We start from the raw sequence: 16,859 nt of genomic DNA, 5'->3' as shown, positions 1-16,859 counted from the left end.
CTAAGAAAATGTAACGTCTATGTACAAAAAATAGCATGTTAACACTGACTGCTTCATGGAAGTATCTATTCCTGAGACATAGCAGCTGTAAGCTTTGTGGATGATCATAAGTGTCCTTTGATGCCGTTTCTCGGAACGAGGATGATCACTGAAGTCACGTTAGTGGTTAAGAAGTCTCTCTTGTTCTGTTCCTCTGGATCTTAACAGTGCGGCTTGGGCCTTGGCTTTATTCACTTTTGGTCCTGCGTAGAGGAAAAAGGGGGGAACCTTTTAAGAACAAGACCTGTCTAAAGAGGAGATGACAAGTTTCAATAGGACTTTTTTTAAAAAAAGCTTGTCCTATACACAAGTGGTCATTTCCAATGTGTGGTAGAAGTTAGTAGTATACAAGTAAAATTGTGGGTAACACAAGGTACCCCACATAGTATGTTTAAACAGGCATATGCATAAATCTTTTCTTCAAGCCCCATTAAACAGCATGAGCCATCACCTAAGCAGACTGTGTACAATCTTCGAGCCCTTTTATATCGGTGTTTTTATTCACACAGAATGTTATGGTTGTTAAATGGACTTTTATCCCTCGCTAATAACCTTTAGAGTGACTTCAGTGTTCAGCGAACTCACACAGCCTCCTTTGAGAGATGTTTAGGAGTGATGAACAGGACAGATTTCCCTCCTTTGGAAGAGAGGAGTTTAAATCCTGCGCAAAGTGCTCTTATTTATGGATGCTTGGATTTCAGTGACAATCTGTCGGTCTGCACGTTTCTTATCTTTCTTCCTCTACTTCCTAATGCTCTACAGGAGCGGAATACATATTTAAGCAGCCAAAGTTTAAAGAATTTGTGGAATTACGGTGCATAAACACCATCACAAATTCCCTCGCCTTTCCCAATGAGAACATGCCCCTGGGAATCTTTGCTCACATTAACAGACCAGTTAACACAGTTGTAGACACTGATCACTCAATAGGTCTATTGGAAAAAGACAAAGGAATTATTCACCGACGACGTACGTTTTCACTGAACCATATGAAGGGCCAGCCTCTGAGCTTCGGTGGCCCTGTATAATGCATAATTAAGATTTCTCAAGTCATCTAGTTGATTGAACTAAGTATTAAGCTCAGTCTCGCAAGACAGACTTTGGCAGGGTTGGCCCTTCATAAAAGTAAAGTGACTGAGCTGGAAAAGAAGACTTATGCTTCAGTGAATTCACCTGCTAGGATCATGGAAGAACAGGCAACATGTCTATTCGCTAAACCAACCATTATCAGCTCTGGTATTTGGACAGGGGAAGGAGGGGTTACCAAGCGCACGTTGGTGTTTATGGAAGGCCAGGTTTTACCAAAAGTAAACAGACATCCATGTCTCAAACGAGTAACCAGCGTGTCCTCGAGCTTAGCGACCCAAATCCATTAACAGAACTCCCCATTTCCTTCAGGACAGTTTAGCGCTCCGGAATACTTAATGATGACATAATTAGGGAATTATTTCTATGTAGCAGGAAAGGAGTTTCTATGGCTGCATTTAGTTATACAAGTGTAAAACCCAACAGGAGCTGGAACACACAGAGGGGTTATGTATTAAAAAAATTGCTCTATTTGAAAACCTTTTTGGGTTTTTTTGCCTTTGTTTGGTGTATATGTATTACTTATAATTATACACACCGACGCTGCTGAAATCATTTGTTTATGAGGGCATAAAAAGCGTTGGCTCAATTAAAAAGGTTTCAACTGAAGACCCCATTACACAATTATGTCGATCCAGTGTTCCGCATCTCTCAAGGTTGCTCAAATAAAGCGTAAAGAATATTATTATGTAATGTGATTAAGTCTGTAGCACCTTATTTTTTACTGGCTGTGAAGGCGTAGTTTAAGCTCTGTATTAAATTACAGCAAACAATATTTATTAGTGCTTTTGCAGAGTGGATCATTGTTCATCAGCATCACCCTCGCTGCACTCACCTATGTAGCTAAGAAGAACAGGTAGAAATATTAAACCGTGAGCGGCCCCCAGGAGCACCATCGGCAGATACATCCTGAAGTAGAAGATCTTAAATATCTGAGACTTCGAGAACCCCAGTACTCCGATACCAACAAACTTTGTCAGTGTGATTCCACTATAAACCTACGGGAAGAAGACATCACAATTAACATCACTGAAGCTATAAGGAGAACACCATGTTTATTCCTGTTACCAGATACTGCTATATGAGTGTTTGGATCATTAAGGAAAAAAGTGAAGTCATATATATATAGTATGTATGCATGTATAGGAAAACTGAACCAAACTGTCTTAAGTTTTTAGCTCCTTCAGTCTTGGTCAGGCTTTGTGGTTAAAGCCCAACATGTTCTACACAAGATATGTCCTCCAAAGTAAGCAATAGACTAACCCACTAGGACTTTGAGCTCTATCACTATATGATGTCAACAGCATGAAAACGTTGCTAGGTTTACATAGAAAACAATATATTTTTCTATAGTTTAAGTTAAAGCGTACAAACACAACAAAATGCAAGCCCTATTAAAAAGTTAGGGCCAGGCCTCAAATGACAACAATCCGAAATTGAACCTTATTGCAGACTTACTGAGCTGCCCATATTCGCCAATGCATCCTGCGCTCGCTGCACTCGGTTTCCCTTTGTGCTCACCGAGAACGCTCTGGTTATGTGGCTGCAAAATTCCACGGAGATGCCGCAGCACTGCAAGGGAGAGGAACAAAATATGATTGAATAATAAAGTTTAAGAAGGGATAGGGGCGCATAATGTACCAATGTGAAAATAAATTGTTCTAGGGATTGTTCAAAATAGTGCATATACCATATATGTGGGTTTTTTTATTATAAAGCATGTAACAGCTTCAGAAATGAGTTTTTATACTAATGGAAAAAAAGCTGAAATGCAGAAAAATGAACACAAAATAAGCAAGGCAGCAGCCACAGTCCCTGGCTTATACCAGAACCTGGAATCAGACAAAGCACTGAAAATGAAGAGTGCAGAGGTCCGTGCCAGTATCAGGATAGACCTCCACTTCCATTACAATGCACCACCAGGGACACTGCAGCAGGTGTGACTTTTGGTTAAGGTAACGCATTATTTGCAACTGAAGCAGGTAAAGCAACAACACAAATAAAGATAGACACACATAGTTAGCTAACTGAAAAACACCATCTCCTGCACACATATCTGAAGCATTTGGCTCATCTTGGCTGGCCATTTATTGTTCTTCCATATCTTCCAGATCGTGCAGTAACATGCGTTGGAACAAACTTGAATGTGCAATTAACATGGAAAAAGGACCTGCCTGAATGGTCTTTAAAAAAAAAAAAAAATAGCTTGAACTCATAATGTATAACTCACCATAACCAAGTTCACAAGAGATACAGCATTCAAGTTAATGCCCCAGAGCCACATCACTCCGAACATATTGACAAGGATCATGGAAATTGTGACGCACATCAGAATCGAGGACCAAATTTCAAAGCCGAGCAGTATCACCGACACAAAGAATATTGCAGCCAATGACAGGCAAAGGTTAAAGATGGTATCATCCACAATGGTTAAATACTGTTCATAGAACACATAGAAAACGCTGCAAATGAGGGAGGAGAGTGAGAATTAACAGCCGATAGTGTCGAAGTGTTTTAACCCCTTAATGACAAACGGGCTCAAAATGCATTGTTTTCAATGGGTTTAGGGACCGCCCATTGTCCTTAAAACAGACAAGAAGCATTATTATGTATATCATAGACAAAGTATGCAATCAGGCCTTGTACAGAGTGGCGGAAAATAATCTTGACGTCGGACATTCTACAAAATATCAAAACAACCCATATAATCTACAAGCTCCCGGGCAATAGGCAACATAAAATAGCTAAAGCTTTTTTCCAAATCTGTTAGATTCAAAACATAAAAGGCAACTTCCAGCCGTTGCATTCAATGTTTGTATTCTATTTTTGGCAATAAAAAGATTATATACAAAACTGCCACACTTTAGCAATTCTCTTAAACAGGAAAGTAACGCAACATGGAAGTACCTGTAAGGGAAGACGCTGTAGTTTTTCCCAGGGACTGAAATGCCGTCAGTAATATTCTTGGCTATGATTCGAGCTTTTGCCATGGCATCAATAAAGTCTGAAGAATTCTTCAGGATGGTGTGATAAGTCATGAAGTAGGTGGCACCAACCGCTGTGTCATTGTTGAGAAGGTCAACTGCTGTACCGTAAGCCGCATGCCCACTAAGGAGAAGATGGGGAAAAGTTTTTTTTGGTTTAAATTTAGGGAAAGAAACCCAAAAACTTGGGAAGTTCAGAAGAAGCTTAATAGCCGTGATTCAGCTGCTAATTAATATTTGTAATACATTTTGCCAAAGAACCCTTTGTTTTCAATCTGCCCAGAAGCTGGTTCTCCAAGAACATCAGCATTTGTAAATACTAGACAATGCTTTTGAACACAGAAATGCGGAAGTGACTGAAGATGCCCTGCATGTGTGTTTTACAAATTCTCTAATTTGAAGACAATGTTACTCTTAAAGGATGTTATTACACATAAATAAATAGTATGCTTTTTATAGTTCCATTTTTTGCATTAATAATCTGAATTTTTTTTTTTTTTTTTTTTTTAATTATGATCACATCCCTGTACACTGGTTCCACTGGCATAAATAAGCAGCATTGTTTAACCCCTTCGTGACAAAGGCTGATTTTACTTTTTGTACCCTTCGTGACAATGGCCTTTTTAACATTTCTGCGCTGCTCGTGTTTAGCTGTAATTTTCTTCTTTCCCGTTTACTGAACCCACACACATTAGATATTGTTTTTTTCAGGACAAGAAGGGCTTTCTTTAGATGACATTGTTTTGATTGTATCTTATTATTTACTACTAAAAAAAAGTATAAAATATGGTGAAAAACTTAGAAAAAAATGACTGTTTCTAACTTTTAGTTGAAAAATCTTTTACTCATCTATAAAAGGTAATGAAAAAACCTGCTAAATAGATTCTACTATTTGTCCTGAGTTTAGAAATACCCAATGTTTTTATGTTTTTTTGCTTTTTTCTACCCATTATGGGGCAATAAGTACAGGTAGCGTTTTGCTATTTCAAAGCCATTTTTTCCAAATCTGGTAATTCTTCCCCCCATGTGCCATTTCGGGTATCTTTGAACCCGGCCAATGCAATTTACCCCATCAAGTCATATATTTTTGAAAACTAGACACCCCAGGGTATTTCAAATGCTAGTATTTTAACTCTTTCCATGCACCATATCTACCACCAGTCTTTGTCAAACTTTGTGGTAGTCATTTTTTTGCATTTGTTTTGCCACACACATTTTACTTCAGGTATGAATTAAAATGTTCTCGTTTATGTCACTATCACAAAACACCCCAATATGTGTTCAGCAACATCTCCTGAGCGCAGTGATACCCCACATGAATGATTTTGCCTGGCTGTTTGGGGCAAAAGGGCCACATTTGGGGCATGCGCATTTTTCAATGTTGAACTTTGGCATTTGGGGATCCACTGCCCATGCCCTATTTGGTACATCTTTGAGCCGGGCCATTTCAGTGTGCCCAATAAACCCATATATTTTTGAAAACTAGACACCCCAGGGTATTTCAAATGCTAGTATTTTAACTCTTTCCATGCACCATATCTACCACCAGTCTTTGTCAAACTTTGTGGTAGTCATTTTTTTGCATTTGTTTTGCCACACACATTTTACTTCAGGTATGAATTAAAATGTTCTCGTTTATGTCACTATCACAAAACACCCCAATATGTGTTCAGCAACATCTCCTGAGCGCAGTGATACCCCACATGAATGATTTTGCCTGGCTGTTTGGGGCAAAAGGGCCACATTTGGGGCATGCGCATTTTTCAATGTTGAACTTTGGCATTTGGGGATCCACTGCCCATGCCCTATTTGGTACATCTTTGAGCCGGGCCATTTCAGTGTGCCCAACAAAACCATATATTTTTGAAAACTAGACACCCCAGGGTATTTTAAATGCTGGTATTTTAACTCTTTGCATGCACACATTTTACCACCAGCATTGTTTCAAAGTTTGCAGTAGTATTTTTGTGTGTGTATTTTTCCCACACACACCTACTTTATGTATGAATTTACAGCTCCTGGTATATGCTGCTGTCACACGACACCCCAATATGTGTTCAGCAACATCTCCTGAGTACAGTGATACCCCACATGCATGAATTTGTCATTTTTTGGGGGAACTAAAAGGCCACATTTGGTACGTGTGCATTTTTCTAATTGGAAATTAGATGTGTGGTCATCCTTCCCCCGGTGTTAATTGGGACCTTGTTGAACCTGGCCAATTCAATTTACCCCATCAAATCATACCTTTTTTAAAAGTAGACACCCACGGGCATTTAATATGCCAGTATTTTAACTCTTTCCATGCGAGAATTGTTTTAAGCTAATATGCTAATTTTAGGACTTGCTCACAAAAATATATTTTTTATATATATATTTTATATTTTGTTGCCTTTTTTAAAAAAAAATTTTAAACATTTTTTTTTCAACTTGGAGGTTCCCCTGATAGTGACATCAGTGGGAAATGATTTTTACATTTTACTGTTTTTTTACTATTTTTTTCTAATTATTAATTTTATTTTATTTTTTAATTTTTTTTTACTAATCACAATGTGATTAGAAAGCTGGGCTCCATTGACTTGCATGGTGAATGCAGTACCTGTATTCAACCTGCAAGTGGAGCCAGAGTTCTCTAGATGGTCTGGAGACCGTCTAGCGAGCTTTTAAAACTTGCTTGTTTCTCTTGCAGGGCGGCGGCCATCTTCCTTGATGGCGAAGATCACCGGCAGCTGCGGCTGTGACCGCTCTCCGGAGCGGTCACAGCCCACCGAAAGGTAAGTGTTTGGTGTCGCTGGATGCCTCCTGATCGAGGCATTCCAGCGACACCATTTAAGTTTAGGAGGCGATCGTTGATCGCCTCCTAAACGCTTTTAAAACGGGCGTCCGCCGCCATACAAAGTATGGCGGATGTTGACGCCCCGTGGAGGGGCCAGAGATGGCCCCTTCGTGCCGATCGCGGCGTTGCTGAATGCCTCGAGGTCGAGGCATTCAGCAACGCTTTTTGGGTGCAGAAAGCGAAAGTAGATCGCTTTCTGCACCCGTTTAAAGACGTGCCGGTCCTGGCACGTCAATTGTCGTAAAGCACATGCTTTTCCGTGTCGTGCCAGGACCGGCAATTGTCGTTAAGGGGTTAAAGGCATCCTAATACCATCTTTCAACACAAACAATAAATCTAACAAATACAGGCAATGGTAATCTTACCCTTTTCCACATTTGGGGTTAGGATTATCAGAAAGGAACATGGGAAGGAACTGCATAAACTCTTCCCCAACTGGCTTCCTCTTTCCTTCTTGCGTATAAGGACGGCAACGCATGCACTGTGGATCAACAACTGGGGAAAAAAACAAAACACATCAGATGCTAACAGGAAAATCTTCTGATTTTTTAATAATTTTCTGATGTTTAAACACCAGGTGTCTGACAATATAAACTCTCCAAATAAGCATAAAAGGGGTCAACACCACTACTAAATTTGTTTACTAAAAACCATACAGTTTGCATGTTTTGTTAGTAAATCAGTATAAATGCTTTGTACATATATTTAGCTTAGGAAGGCAATCCCAACATGAACCCATCACCATGTACACACCAGACTGTTCCTGGGATCTCCTCCATATTCAACACGATCACCCAGATTTAGAGCAGAATAAACTATGCATATACAGTAATCGGGAAATTCATATAGGTTTTGACATTTGAAATACTTAACGGGCACCGCTTAAGTAAAATACTGGACATATCCCCTATTAGGTCATAATATTTAAAAATAAATATGTCATTCATATTCGCACTCTTCCAACAGTGAACCAGTTGTATAAATGATTAAATTTAGTGTAGATGCATCCAGTACAACACGAATGTGGTTCCCATATGCTGATGGGAGTTACCTGAAGCGTTGCAGAACTGTCCTGTGCTGTTATATACGCGGCAACAGGTAGATTGAGGCTTCACCCAGTCAAAGTAGTCATCGAGCCAGGAGGATGGAGGATAGCCGACCCTTGTGCTGAAGTGAATATTAGGCATGGCTTAACTGTGATTATATGATGTTTCTACTCACTGGGGTTTATGTATAAACTGCGGTTTTAGTAAGGAGTATTGGAATTGCAAAGTATGGAATATTTCTGCAGACTGGACCATTCTATTTTTGTTGCTATTGTGATCAAGATTCAAGCTTTGCATCATTATACGTTTGTATAAATAAACTCCTTTTTTGTCAATCCATGTTAAACACAACCCACGCAATATTATACTCACTAGTTGGCCAATTGTGCTGCATTGTAAACTTGCTGCACCAGAGAATTGTTATTACATCCCGCGCCGCCGCAAACCATGGCCTGTCCTTCTTTTGTGGTGTAATCATGTCCTTCTTCAACCACAAAATACACGGGAGGACCAGTGTGCAGATACTTACTGAGAGAATCAAAATAACGCAGCATATACGAATCCTGAAGAATAAAACAGATGCGTGGATTCAAAAGAGCTTTCCTACTGGAGACGGCAATGACTATCAGCGCATGATACCTTATAGATACAGGGTTGGCCACATTAAGTGCGACGGCATGAAGATGTTCACATGAAGGTCGGTTTAAAATGGTTGTGATGGGTCTATAAGACGTCCAACACGTCATTAAGAGCCAAACGCATGCCGGTATTTAAAGAAAGGTATTCTTCAAGTAACCGCAGTTTGCAATTCTCAGCAACAGGATATGCAGTGTGCCCGGAATCAGCTTTGTCAGAATTTTTGTACAGGACTTTTCTTCTCTTATACTGCACCTTTAACATACTTTTGTTACTATAACATTCCTTTTTTGCGACACTTTACCTAAGCCTGTCTTTTTTTGGTAGTGGTTATTTTGTGGCGCTGGATATAATTATTTTTTACTTTGGCTGTATTTGCTGTTTTGCTCATTCGCCACTTGTGAGAAAGGATACGGGCAATGTGATTTAACATGTTTCCTTAACATATTCTGAATGCTGTAAACTTTGTTATTGAAATCCTATTGTTCGAGTTATCTTACATCAGGCATCGACAAAGACTGATCCAGACCGATCTCCACTTTATTCATCACAGCAATACTGAAGGACAGGATGCCCACGAAAACAGATATCTGGAAGACAGGCACACAGCTAATGGTGAAGGGGCGGTAGCGAATTGTATAGCGGCACATAATATTCTTAAGAACATACTACTTATTTCAAGGCAGGTCTCATTATTCATAGAAACAACACACCAAACCGCAGTCTCTCAACATAAAACATGTGCGCTCTTGGTTATCAACTGTAGAGAGAGGGGTACATTCATTAAAGCAGGAGTTGGAGAGAGAGTTGTGGTTTCAATCACTACAATCATCACTATACAGGGTTCTCCCAGCAAGATTGTCTGGCCCTGTATAATGAATACTTGAATCCTCAACACTACTTGCCGTGGAGAACCCCTTCATCATGTATTATGAATTTAGTAAATTGAAACTCCTACTTCAGTGGATAAGCCCAGATAGGAAATAGTAATACAAGAAACAGCATTTCTTATCCAGCACTCTTTGATGCTATACCGTGGAATTAAGAGCAGCTTTCAATCAACATTTTGGCATCTAGAAAACAATCAGGAAGACAAAACACAGGATACTTATAAGCTTTATTAAGCGAACATGGGCTGAAATATGTGAATACATACCACTATGGGCCGCACCCAGTTCTTCATCAACGCTGGGGAGAACAGCTTTTTGAAGAACAGAAAAACCCAGCTCTGGGATTTCTCAGCCCCACTGCTGTGGTTACAGCCTGGGAAACAGCAGAGGACGTCCAAGCGATTTTTCTACATGTTAAAAGACAAATATATCAGAAAAAGACCCCACACAATAAATCGGGAGCATTAAACCTCCCAAGATGCAAAGTAGGTCTTCTCAATCATTCACCATATTCTTGGCCACTTTCTTTTCATTTACATCCAAACTACTACACTTGATGACTATATATACTAAACTTCTAAGCTTTTTATACGTGTCTGTGTCTGTATTTAAAATGTGTACTCAATACTGCATTACTGAGATGCATTTAAGAGACAAACACAAACTGAATTCAATCAATAACACTACGTAGTTGAAATCAATGACACTATTATTAACACAGTGCAAATGGTTGAACAAGGTTTCATTATTGTTTGGTAAATTCCTGAATTTTGCAGTCTACTGAATGATACAATTTGATGCCAACATGTACAAAGTAAAAAACCAAAAAACAGATCAACAGCTATAGGTATAAAAAAACATATATATCTCTACATATACATATATATATACATATATATATCTTTTCCATAGATTATTTCAGTCAATGTATAAAAGATTGTGAAAAGAAAACACGTTTTGACCTGGGGGATTTTACTCCCAACCAATCAATTCACCTCTTGGCGTCTAATGTCCAAACCAAGGAGGCTCACAAAGCAGGTGATCTGAAGTAGGAAGTCCAAGAACACCGCCAACCCTGCGAAGAGTGAGAACGTGCGGACAGCTGGCATGGAGGATAAACCGCCTGAGAAGGGTCAAGAACACCTTATGTTACTTCGAGATAATGCAATAATAATTTCTCTCAGATAAATTAAAGGCATCAAGGAAAACTTTTTTTTTTTTATGTAGTCAAATAATAATAAAAAGCCTTAGCATTTCACATGGCAACAAGGCATCGCCATATTTTCCTCCACATGCAACATGTACAGAAGTGAAACAAGTTATATAATTTTCATACAAAAGTTAAACGTGTAGCAAAACTTGTCATATTTCCATAGGAATATTTTTGCATAATCATTACCTAAGAAGAAGGCAACAGTTTCTGCAAAAGCCGACAGGAATATGCTCGGAGCAACTTCACCCAAGACTCTGCCAATCTGCTCATCAAGAGTTTCCCCTTGAAGACGCTCATCTCTCTGTAAAAGACCAGAAAAAGGTGTAAGTAAATTGAAATAGCAAAACATCAAATAAGGCTGTAGCGTTGAAATCAAGTCAATGTCTTCTAAAGACGCTAGAGTCATTTCATTATTTGATTTACTTTACTGATAATAAAAAAACAAAAAAAAAAAAACATTATGTTGCAGACCAGGACAAACAAAAAAGACAAGAGTCCGGTTCCTGAGAGTACCAGGTTGGTTAGCCAAGAATGAAAGTTGTAGTTGTACCACGCAAAGGAGGGTTGATTTAAGTGAAAAACTGTTGGAAATCTATGTTAGCACAGGACAAAATTGTATGAACACACTACCATTATAAAATGCATACCTGCAGGGTTTGTACAATGATATATATGTTGTCCACACCAACCGCAAGGACCAGAAAAGGTATAACCTCTATTACGATCAGAGTGAGCGGAACCCCAATATAGCTGAAGATACCAATGGAGCACACTACAGAGCTTAGCACAATCAGAATGCCTGCCGTACCCAGGGTAATCTTGGAGTCAACCTGATGGGTAAGAGAATGGAAAAGTCACTTAACGTAAAAAAATGGAGGTTCACAAAAATGCCAATGGCAAACCCCCCCACAATATTCACAGAAAGAAAACCAAATATTAAATACTGCATACCAAAATCCTGCTGCATTGGTTGATGTTACCCAAGGCCAAGGAGATGTATACAAACATTAAAGCATAACTTATCAGGACAGTAGACACATCACTGTTGCTTTCACGATTAATCTCATCTTCGATGCTCCTCTCCGCAGAGAACGAAATGCTCAGATTTGAATTGTTGTAATTTTTCACAAAACTGATAAATCTTGAAGACACAAAATATTTCAGATCAGAAACACTGTGGTAATATTTTAGGTATTAAATTATATAAAAAATTTATACATTGATAAAATACATAATTGTAATACAATTCAAGTTATGCAGATTTTGGGAATGAAGAATAACTAGCGATATGGACCAAATTGTATTTTATTATTTTTTGCGCAGTTAGCTCAAGCAGTGAAATGAAATGGGAATGCCACTCAGATACAATAATTCACTAATTATATATATATATATATATATATATATATATATATATATATATATATATATATATATATATATATAGCGTTAATCACAAAACTTACTCCTGTTCCCAGGCCTTTGCTTTCTTTATTTTCTCTGAATCATTGTGGAAGTTGTTCACCGGGAAAGTGATCACAAGAGCTGTTGCATTGTTATAATTATCACCTACAAATCAAAGAACAGAGTGTTTTTTATAGTTTAATGGAATAGTAAAAAAGCAAAACAAAAACTAAGGAAAAAAAGCTTATGTAATGGATAGCTAATGATCTATTGATGCCCCTTAAATGGTTACTCTACAGGAGGGGAGTAACTGTTAAAGACTCACTTAAAACATATGTGGTGAAGTACCAACACAATAAATTAGGTAAACAAACAAGGTAGAAAACAAAAAACAGTGAACAGTAATAAATAATAATAATAATAATAATAATAAAGAGGAAAACAAATGTCAAATGTTTGGAATTTACCATCATAGCCTCCAAGTACCAGCCATGGGAAGATGGGCCCTCCAAATGTACCTAAGCAGGGGTCATGCAGAGCTGTTGTGTCATTCAAAGATGCTGGGGACCTAGAAGATGAAAAGGCAATAATTCCACATCATTTTAATAGGTGCTGAACTTACATAGAAGCTACATTTTGATCTATAAATAATCAAAATGTTTTCCTAATACAGTTATATCACTATGATGAGGCTTCTAACATCCTATAACATATAATGGAGCAGTAGGATGAAACAATAATGTAAAAGCCTTTGTGACAATGCCTGAGATTCTGAATGAGTTATGCATGGCCAAGTAAGGGGCAGCATACATCTGACTTGTCAGTTTCACCCTTCAGACTCTGTGGGGAAAACAATCTTGTAGAGCTTTACCATCACATACTGTGCTGAACCCTTTAAACCACATTATTTAATTTCAGGACAACTGAGAAGAAAACAGATGCAATTTTGGCCCCACACAAAAAAAGTAGGAGACAACTTACTGCACACAGTATAGGAAATGAGTATGATAATCTGCAATCACAAAGAACTCGTCTCTCTCAACATGATTCAAGACTGAGTAACTGTTCTGGAAATAATTCAGCACACTGAGAATGGTGCAGTTGTTATTATATGGAGCCAATGGTGCCATACAGATGTCCTTCAGCATTATAGTTTCATTATTGTATGTAGCGGTTATATTTTCAATGGCATTTTGGAGTTCCAGGACCTGATGAATGGCAACAGAAAATCATTAGTCTTCATTCGAGAGCAAACGGAACATCATAAACTTTCGTTGATGTTCCAGCATTTTCAAACAACAGCAATTACACATCTTTGCATTGTTTCGTCATTATGCGTTATACTATAGAGAGGTTTCTGTATTCATTCAAAGAATGTAAAAATCAAGTAATCTTGTGACAAAACTCATTTTTTTTCCCCCTACAAAGAGTAAGCGTAATACAGTGACCACAACTTGATTACCTCGAGTAAAATGTCTAAAACTAGAGGTGGACCAAAATAAACATCACTTCCTGATGGATATGGCGAGTAGATCTCTCCATGGCTGTTGGGGGCAGTGATGATGAGCTGCTCAGTACGGAAGAAAGGTCCAAAGTGCGTGTCAAAGTAATCCTTCTCTTTGCGAGCTACGCTGTGTGGATCAGACCAGAGCTCCACAGGGTCTGTAGTGAGCTTTGCGTATCTGAGCCCAGAACAGCAGGCGCCAATTGCAACCACAGAGAAGAAAATAACAATAAATGGGTTTCGGACACAGAATAAACCCCATTTTGTGAAGGCCACTCTCAGGCAATTCTCCAGTCTTTCTCCGCATGTTTCACAGCTGGATGGCGTTCCTACATCAGGCGAAAGAGGACATGACAATTCATGATTTTTTTTGACCAGACAATATCCAAACTGAACGGAGAAAGTGCTTAGCATGGACAAACAGAACATAACTATAAAGTGAACATTTACACGGCTGAAGACCTGTTTGTAGCTGTAGTGGTAATGGTGCTAATGGTGCCACATATTCACCCAACAGCTAAGAGAACTGCAATATACGGCACAATACAGAATAAACAGTTGCTATCAATGTAATTTTTATGACTCTGCTGTAGCCTATGTTTCACATACCTATGAAAAAACAAAAAAAGGTCCCTTCACCGCACACGGTTTATTCGAACCAACCAACCAACCAACCAACCTATGACTCTGAATGGTATGTAGGCATCCGCTTAAAAAAGCTTGGAAACACTGCTTTAGGACAGCACACTGGCACCATATCATTCATAAATTTATAAATAGGTAATATAAAAACCAGAGACTACATGGAGTGAATCCTTATCTGCCGTCAATATCTGTAAAATGATATAGAGAAGATATATAGCTAGGGCCTATATGCCATTTTGAATTTCAGATGAAGTAAATGTAGGCGCTTCTGCGTCTTTAACCCGGTACAAAGTGTAAATTGGAAAAATGACATTTCATCTTTAACCTTCTACAACTGATCATATATTCGTTTATTACCATATTTAAAGTCTAGCAAGAATACGTACGGTGACAAGTTAAACGTACTCTGTGCTCATATGTTTTGTTTACTGGTCACTGGTAATAAACTGAAATTATATATATATATATATATATATATATATATATATATATATATATATATATATATAGATAAAAACAGAAAGCATACCTGCTATAGGCGTAGAATTTACAGAATATGCCAAATTACTATCAATTGGAGCATACTCGGATATGATGTTCTTTTTTCTGCAATTATGAATGAGACAAATATTTATTAGCAAGAGATCACAAGCAAACAGGTAAAAAAATAGCTTAAACATAAATTATGCTAAAAGATCATACTGACATTTAATCATTATGGAACAAGTTCAATGGTAATACAATTAAAAAACACGCCTTAAAAGCGTCAATAAGCAAGATTTTATAAACCTATAGTATGAGTGCTCCTTTGGCTACTTCTCATTAAAGTTCCCCAAGGTTTATTTTGGGATACAAACCTAAAACAAAACCTGTTATCTGTGTATTTGGCTGAAAAAGAGTAGGGGGAAATCGTAATACTACCGTTTGACAACAGGATGATAACTGATAGGGAACGGTGGTTCCAGAAGCTTTACATTGCCTGTCTTTAGTAAAAGGACTTCCCTGTATTTAGTAGAAGGACTTCCCTGTATTTGGAATATTCTATTTACTGTCCAGCATTCTAATCTACATTGGAATCATGACAGTTGGTAGATTTTAGTTAATATAAACATTAGTGAAGTCACAGAGTGCACTGGTTTCTAATAAATACAAGTTACGACTCTGAAAACATAAGCCACATTTAAAGCTAGCGGTGAAACGCAAATCTTGCCGTGGACATACCTGTAACACCAGGAGGAAATGACAACCGCAGAAAAGAGGAGCAAGAACACAACATACGTTATCCACATGATGACAACCATTGCATCCAAACCAAAAATAAGCCAGGGTGCTGGGGGTGGAGGAGGCTGGGGTGTGTTCCCACACACAAGAGTGCAGTCCTGACAACTGCAAGGAGCACCATCTTCATCCACAGCCTCATCGCATCCCTTGGTGGCATTGTTCATTGGAATCATTTGATGAAAGGGCACATCTAGAATGTAAATATATAAACACAATCAATCCCAGAACGATCAGAAAGAAATCATAGGTACGCGTCACCAGAACATTAAGCCTTTTCTCCAGAAGGATTCCTTATATTCTACAGGACAGTAGAAGTCTTAGGAAGTTAGGACACAGGTGACTTTTTAAACAAAATAACAGATTTGTTCCTATGGTTTGACAGCGCAAATGCATGCATTCAGTCAGAAATGGCTGTTCCTGTACAATATTTACATAGTCAAGTGATCATCAAGTTGCCTATTATGGCCACCAGTGCAGGATTGGTTGAGTGTATCAACATAATAGATGCCTCAAGAAAACTCACCAAGACTTTGCTGGATCCACATTAAAGTTATTGAGGTGATTGTTAAAATCTGTATTAGCAAGGGCCTGCTCTGTACCACTCCGTCAGTCGGTGTAAGGATGCGTATATGTCTCATGTCATTAACATAACAGCTTCTACAGGCTATCATTCTACTAGCCCTTAGAACCCTGTTTTCAGTGAGAACTTATCTTAAGTACAAATTGGCAATGGCCACTTAAGGTCAGTCAAAAGCAGACTGCTCGGGAATAGCTGAGTACTCTGCGTCTGCTTCAACCTACCTGAGAAGATTGGGGTGATAGTGAAGGGAATTTGACCGTTATCCTCATTGAACATGTACTCGATCCAGTTAGTTGCAGTGCAGTCCTTAGCATCCCTGCCACACATCAAACTCAAAGCTTTGACATTGCTTGAAGGAGCCTCTACATCCTGGCAGGCATTGAACATGGCTAAACAAGGAGAGGCAACGGAAAAAACGTCAAGTGCGCGATAATAAAAGGTGCTCCAAAACCACTCTGCTTCCAAGAGAACTCAAAATGCTAATCAAATAAAAAATACAAAAAACCTCTAAGTGTTGCTGTACTCAAAGCCAAGTTTAATTTACATCGTAGACCACTTGTAGGCACCAGGTAAAAATATGTTACGTATGGGAGCAAAAAGAAACATGCAATAACGACAGTGGACATTCAATAATAATAATTAAAAAAAATGTAGCTCTGTATTGTTTATTCACATGCGGCTTCAGGGCAAGACCTTCATTTTAAGAATCTACTGA

At 38.5% G+C, this 16,859-nt stretch overlaps 1 protein-coding gene across 1 annotated transcript in view; it reads right to left on the bottom strand.

Annotated features, from left to right (window-relative positions):
* Positions 1-159: 159 nt before the first annotated feature.
* LOC149287823 (NPC intracellular cholesterol transporter 1-like) overlaps positions 160-16,859 on the bottom strand; it is a 40,328-nt gene continuing 23,628 nt past the window's right edge. Inside the window, exons 6-26 of the mRNA XM_089492427.1 lie at positions 16,366-16,533; positions 15,505-15,754; positions 14,813-14,889; positions 13,597-13,967; positions 13,116-13,342; positions 12,602-12,702; positions 12,197-12,299; positions 11,682-11,871; positions 11,378-11,560; positions 10,917-11,031; positions 10,513-10,640; positions 9,784-9,924; positions 9,128-9,217; positions 8,364-8,554; positions 7,997-8,112; positions 7,311-7,440; positions 4,033-4,233; positions 3,356-3,587; positions 2,584-2,697; positions 1,961-2,123; positions 160-242 (exon numbers count right to left, since the gene is read on the bottom strand). Coding sequence (XP_089348553.1) covers positions 160-242; positions 1,961-2,123; positions 2,584-2,697; positions 3,356-3,587; positions 4,033-4,233; positions 7,311-7,440; positions 7,997-8,112; positions 8,364-8,554; positions 9,128-9,217; positions 9,784-9,924; positions 10,513-10,640; positions 10,917-11,031; positions 11,378-11,560; positions 11,682-11,871; positions 12,197-12,299; positions 12,602-12,702; positions 13,116-13,342; positions 13,597-13,967; positions 14,813-14,889; positions 15,505-15,754; positions 16,366-16,533 — 3,374 coding nt within the window. The remainder of the gene's footprint in view (positions 243-1,960; positions 2,124-2,583; positions 2,698-3,355; positions 3,588-4,032; positions 4,234-7,310; positions 7,441-7,996; positions 8,113-8,363; positions 8,555-9,127; positions 9,218-9,783; positions 9,925-10,512; positions 10,641-10,916; positions 11,032-11,377; positions 11,561-11,681; positions 11,872-12,196; positions 12,300-12,601; positions 12,703-13,115; positions 13,343-13,596; positions 13,968-14,812; positions 14,890-15,504; positions 15,755-16,365; positions 16,534-16,859) is intronic.

This window comes from Sceloporus occidentalis, unplaced genomic scaffold, assembly GCF_023333645.1.
Source record: "Sceloporus occidentalis isolate IW3139 unplaced genomic scaffold, rSceOcc1.0.p SCAF_56, whole genome shotgun sequence".
Lineage (NCBI taxonomy): Eukaryota > Metazoa > Chordata > Lepidosauria > Squamata > Phrynosomatidae > Sceloporus > Sceloporus occidentalis.
This window is presented reverse-complemented; position numbering and strand designations above follow the sequence as displayed.